Source organism: Manis pentadactyla, chromosome 1 (genome assembly GCF_030020395.1).
Source record: "Manis pentadactyla isolate mManPen7 chromosome 1, mManPen7.hap1, whole genome shotgun sequence".
Classification (NCBI taxonomy): domain Eukaryota; kingdom Metazoa; phylum Chordata; class Mammalia; order Pholidota; family Manidae; genus Manis; species Manis pentadactyla.
This window is the reverse complement of record NC_080019.1, coordinates 223,704,085-223,710,139: the sequence shown is the minus strand read 5'-3', so window position 1 is coordinate 223,710,139 and position 6,055 is coordinate 223,704,085. Positions and strand designations below refer to the sequence as shown.

The 6,055-nt window shown below is 42.3% G+C and overlaps 1 protein-coding gene across 28 annotated transcripts in view; it reads right to left on the bottom strand.

Moving 5' to 3' along the window:
• Positions 1-1,393: 1,393 nt before the first annotated feature.
• MAGI1 (membrane associated guanylate kinase, WW and PDZ domain containing 1) overlaps positions 1,394-6,055 on the bottom strand; it is a 569,375-nt gene continuing 564,713 nt past the window's right edge. For 22 of the 28 annotated variants that reach the window (XM_057507689.1, XM_057507678.1, XM_057507694.1 and 19 more), the window contains one exon: positions 1,394-4,076. In XM_057507689.1, the coding sequence (XP_057363672.1) occupies positions 3,370-4,076 (707 nt within the window). In that variant the 3' untranslated portion in view covers positions 1,394-3,369. Of the gene's footprint in view, positions 4,077-5,958; positions 6,048-6,055 lie in introns of all 28 variants that reach the window. The other 6 variants (XM_057507786.1, XM_036878361.2, XM_036878367.2 and 3 more) reach the window with 1 other exon arrangement.

Genomic DNA, 6,055 nt, shown 5'->3' with positions numbered 1-6,055 from the left:
GAGGTGGGCTAAGCACTTCGTATTTATTCTTACCGACTCTATGCAGTACTTAAAGACAAGGACTTAAGAAAAGAAGCTAAACAACTTGCCCAAGATCACAGTTAGGGACTGATGAAACTCCTGGCTTGGCAGGTCTTGGTTTATTACTGGGGTTCCAGATACACTACTGCTCAAACTTCCATGTGCATATGAATTAGTTGGGGATCTTGTTAAACGCACAGTGTAACTACGTAGGTCTAGGGTGGGGCTTGGGAGTCTGCATTTCTAATAAGCTCCCTGGTAACAAAGAGGCAGTGGTTTACACACCACACTTAGGGTAGCAAGGTACTATACTACTGCAAAGACATGATTCCTTCTCTTTCAACAGAATGGCATGGCATTTCATCGAGTTGGAGCCAGGCACTCTCACTTGATCCCTGGACCCTGATTACATCTGAAACAACACAGAGACAAGAAAGATATCAATACAGAGGCAATAGTGATTATGGAATGCATACATTTCCATGTATTTTTACAGTAAAAATGCATTAAAAAATCTTTCACAAAAGCAACTTAAAAAATACAAGTAGGGGGTTGTGTCCGGCCCCCCCAACCCTCCTTCCACCCCCCCCCCACATTCTTTCAGGCATCAACTGCATAATGGGTAGGAAGGGAATTTCTAAATGGTTTGATGTAATCATACAAAATACTCATCCATCACCGCTCATCAAGACATTTACATGAAGTGGGGGATTAGGGAAAGTAGGCCCACAAGAATCAGTCTCCAATTTAAAGTTACAGTAGTTCAGACAAAACTATCTTTCTGCTTAATGCATAGTCCCTGTACAGTACAATATTTCCAAAGCAATTCTGACGTGTGGCACTCAGATCAAAGTGCCACACACCTAAAGTCTTCACGGAATGAGCCAAGCCCAGGTGGGTAGCGCATAGATTTTAAAGGGTCAAATATCATCTCTGACAACAAGAAAGACATCAAGATGTTAACTTCACAATGTACTCCAAAAAATCCACCTTGATTTCGTTTACTTAACACACTGGATCCCAGCTGAGAGCACTGATCATTTAACATCACCGATTTTGCTAGAAATAGTGAAAGAATTCCTAGTGGTTGAGCCTTAGGGGAAAAAAAAACTCCAAGTTGGCTCTTTAGGAAACTGATGAGAAAGATGGAACATCATTATTTCAGTTGTATTCTCCCTTTGCCTTTACTGTTACAGTGCAATGTATGCTTTGCATGGAAAACTTTGATAATAAAAATAGCAGTCATGGACTTTTCCTTCCTTTTCAGCTATAGAATGTATGCTGTGTCTGTTCCAGGACAGGAACTTATCTTGTGCATGTCCACACAACTACAGCTACTTGTTCTATGTTACGTAGAAATCCGTAAGTCAAATAAAGCTATGAACAATGTAATATTTATATATGCATAGTGTTTTATAAAAAGATTGGCCCACATACTGCTTTTCATCAATACAGAAAGAGCTTTAGGTCCATAGCACACTGCAAGAAATGAGTGAAGAACAGAGAATGCTAACAAGTCCTTAATAATTTACAAGCAGGCTCACCGTGGAGGAAATGATGATATTCAAACCAACTAAAGCTTCAGAGAATTACTTATATAGTCTCCCATTTTAAAACAGCTTTACATACCTGATTTAGGTTACATCAAAATATATCCCAATGAATCAATTTGTTCCATATTCAGAAATATAAACACATATCACATTCCTCACAGCTAAATTTTTTGTCATAAATTCTCTTTTATACAGAAAAAAAGGCAACAGTTGTTTTTTGTTTTTTTTTAAACAGGCTCTGTTAATTACAATTTTTAACTTTGTACACACAATGATTGGCTGGCTTTGTTTTTTTTTTTTCTTCTTTTTCCTTTTTTTCTTAACAGTACCATGAAAACAACAGTGATTGACTTGCAAAGTTTTGTGTCTGTATGGAAAATGTAAAACAATACTACAAGAATACACAATGCATCATAAGCAGCGGTTTGCTGTCATGGTCCAACAGGTACAAGCAAACGTTTTGGCTCAGCGAGGCAGTCATCTCAACCACATCCTGGGGCTACAGCAGACCCAACTACACCTCCTGCGGGACTGCAAAAGAATGGTCTTTTAGAAAAGAAAAATCATTATGTTTTGTTCTGCTGTCCAACAACTCAAAGGGCAGGGTCATGAGGGCAGAGATTTGCCAACAGGATCTAGAACCACTGGCATTGTCCTTCTTCTTCTCCAATCATCTGGAGGCTTTTATGCTGGCTTCAAAGGGACATCATCATTTCTAAGAATAAGCATCCCTATCCTTCACTTGTTTAAGCATCAACAGAGAGGTGAGGTCCACCAAGGCACAAATGTTCCCTCCTCCCCAATTTGGCAAAGCACAACCTCGGGTTTATGATGAAAAGGAGACCATACTTTCTGTATTGGGGATTCTTATTTCTCCCTCACACTGGACGTGCTGTCCCCCATTCCATCTACTATTCAGTACTATTCAGCCTCAAGTCAGACAACACAGAAGGTGCTTGTTTTCCATTCCTTCTGGTAGTTGAGCAAATCTGTGATGGCACTGCCTTAATGAGATCTTATTAGGGTACTGGTGATGGTAATGAACTTGACCATCTGTGCTTGGGCTGCCTTTGGGTACTGGCAGCCCAGCTCCTTCTCTCTGGGCCTTGCTATGGCCAGGGAGAGTACGAGCTGTCTTCTGAACCAACTAGGACTCGAGGATGTAACATTTCTTTGTGCTGTATAGTTCAGCTATAAATATCCTTCATTTGTAATAGTAGTCTCTACATACAGTCTGATTAATCTTGGGATCATCAGCAAATCCTAATCCATCCCAAAGAATTCTCAGCTTTTACAAATATAACTTTTGTCTTTTTTGTTCTTTAAGAAAAACTGTTAACTACAGGATAGCACTACATCACTACGTAACAATCTCTACCAAACTAACTAAACTGAATCAGTGATTTCCCTTACTTAGAGAAAATGATCAACAGCCCTATTTAACCAGGAGAGAAAAAGATTCGCCCCCAAAAGGGAACAAGTCTTGCCAATTCTACAGTTTATGTAGAAACAAAATTTATAACCCTTTGGGGCAGCATTTGGCAAATAATTTCCAAAAAAGTATGCATTTAAAAATACTTTAATATTATACATCAGGCACAACACTTTTCATATATATATATATATATATATTCTTTTTTTCTTATAAGATTTCAAATGCATAAAATGTTTGTTGCTATTCAGAGGATCACCAAGTGTCAGATGCTTCATTAGGTAAGAAACTAAATGATTTCAGGTTTGTGACCTTCTTCTTAGAACCTTTGACACAGTAAAGGTCGGAATGTGATTCAGAGTCTCAGATACTGAGGTCGGTGCTACATTCTTTGTAAGGTCGCCTCCTCTGCTCCGGGGGGTGTCTGGAACTCCTGCCCACGTCCTGTTTCGGGCTCACCTCTTCCCTCCCTCGGGGGCCGGCTTTGTCCTCTCTGTTCCTCCTCTCCGGGGACCGAGCCCGCCTCCGGTCGGTGGACTTGGCCCTCCTCTCGGGGGAGCGCTTCTGCTCCCAGAGTCTCTCCAGGGACCTCCTGCGACGGCTGGGCGAGCCGGCCCTCCTGCGGGTGGGCGACCGCTCTCGCCTCCTCTCCGGGGAGGCCTCTCTCCTCTTCTCGCGCCGCTCCCTCCTCTCCAGGGTGTTGTCCGCGCTCCGGGTGCCCTCCCGCCGCTTCTCGGGGGACCTCCTCTTGGGGCCGTTGGTCACCGTCCGCTCAGGCTGTGCTTCCCGCCGCCCCTCCGGTGCCCGGTCCTTGGGTCGACACGCCCCACTGTCGGCTCTTCGAGAAGTTCCATTCCATGTGTGATGCTCATTCGGGGGTCTGCTGTACCCTCTGCTGCCCTTCGGGTCTTTCACGTGTGCCCGCTTTTCCCCATGTGGTGATGATTTGTGAAGATCGGGTGGAAAACTGGACTCCAGTGATGGATGCTGTCGGCGGTCGGGTGGCCCGGCCCTCATTTCCGGAACACCTTGGGGACCGGTGGGGGGGCCGTGCCGGTCGTTGCTGGGGTCTGCGAGGAAAATAAATGAGAGTGACAGTTTGGTACAAGGGACCACGGGCTCCTGTCCCCACGCCCACATTTGAGATCTCATTAGTCACAACAAACAACTGTTAAAGCAGTCAGAATCAAAGCCAACTGAATCTTGGTTAACTTAAGTATAACTGCAACTAGTTAGGGTTAAAAACTAGTACTGGTGGTTTTCAGCATCTGGCCTACTATTCTCTGCTCTCAAGACAGATCATTAAAGAATTTACAACATCAGTCATCATTTTAGTCTTTAAAGGCACAACCCAAAGATTCTATCTAGAAGTATGAAAACTTCCCCACTTATCCTTTTTCTTTTCTTTCCCCACCCACCACCCTTCTCCCCTGCCCACCCCTCTTCCTATGAAAGAAAATATTCTTTTCTTTAAATAATATTTGTTTAATTTGCTTGAGAATAATCTGGGCTACTGACTTCAAGGGGCATGAAGGAACTCTCTGAGGGAATGGAAAGAGTCTATGTTTTGACTTGGGTGGTAGTTAAATGGGTGCATCCATAGGTAAAAATTTCAATGCACTGTACTCTTAGGCTTTATGCATTTTACTGCATGCAAACTATACTTCCATTTTAAAAAAACAATCCAGGATGGTGGGCAAAGGGAATTACAGAGGCAACGTGGCCTGATGTTGATGACTGGCAGGAATAATGATCCATTAGACATTCTCTCTACCTTTCTGAATGTTATTCAACTATTTTCTCTAATTTTGTGTAAGTTTAAAGGAACTGTTTTTAAAATGTGGAATCTTCTGACAGATAAAAAGGAGTGTTTAAGAGAGGATGCTGGGTACCCATTTGAAGTTACATGGGATTCAGATAAAGTCTAAGTTCTGAGACACCTGTCTTTATACAAAGTAGCCATAATTAAATCTATGAGCTGTGGGCTCACTGGACTGCTTCTTACATCATCAAGATATCTATAGAATTAAAAGCAGGGCAGCCCATGAGGACTCCAGTTTATTATTAAACTATTGGAAATGACACTGCAAATGTTTCAGGCAGCATCCTGAATTTATGGAGCTTTTTTCACAGCGGGGATAAGTCATGCACATTATACCATCACAGGCAAGCCACCCGGAATGACGTGCGGCAGTGTGAAGGGCACACTAGGGTGACAGTCACACAGACAATGGAATCATGGCTACTCTTTAAGATCTTTCATGAGGTAACAAGGCCAACATTAAGCAATAAACTGTTTCACGAATGATTTCCCAAACCTAGGGTGGATTTTTAACAAATAGGAATAGAGCCAAGAGCAGGGATTAGTAAATTTTTACTGTATAGGGTGAAAAAATAAGTATTTTGGCTTTGCTAGCTGCACAGTTTATTAAAACTATTCAACTCCACCACTATAGTATAAAAGCAGCATAGACAATATATAGAAGAAGTGGGCATGGCTATGTGCCAATAAAACTTTACTTACAGAAACAAGCTGTGGACAGGATTTGGCCTGTTGGCTATCCTTTGCCAAGAGATAGCCCACTAAGCAGGAAACCTCACCTTTCTGTTGAACAAAGTCCTACGTGAGGGATCTGTGATATTAGGTTTATTCTTCCTAAATGCTGGGGAGACTACTAGAATTAACACAAACAGGGGCTTACAGAGTTACTTTAACATGTGGGTGAGGGAAGCTGCTTAGATAAATACTGTAAATCTAATCTTGGGGTTTCTTACACCTACTTTTAAGATAAGGGAGGACAAGACTTCAACAGGGTCAGTGGTGTACTTACAATTCAAAGAACGCAGGGTGCTCAGAATGAATTGCCAAACATATCAAAATAGAGCTAAGCAGAAGCAATGAGGAAATTAGGCCACAGCACAGAAACACCTAGTATTGATTGAGCTACAAACCGTAGTTTGATTATGGCCCATAAGGTAGAAGCAAGCCTCCCCGAGCTTTTCATTTCTCATACATGCAGCGATATTAGGAGGTATCATCGCTGTAGAA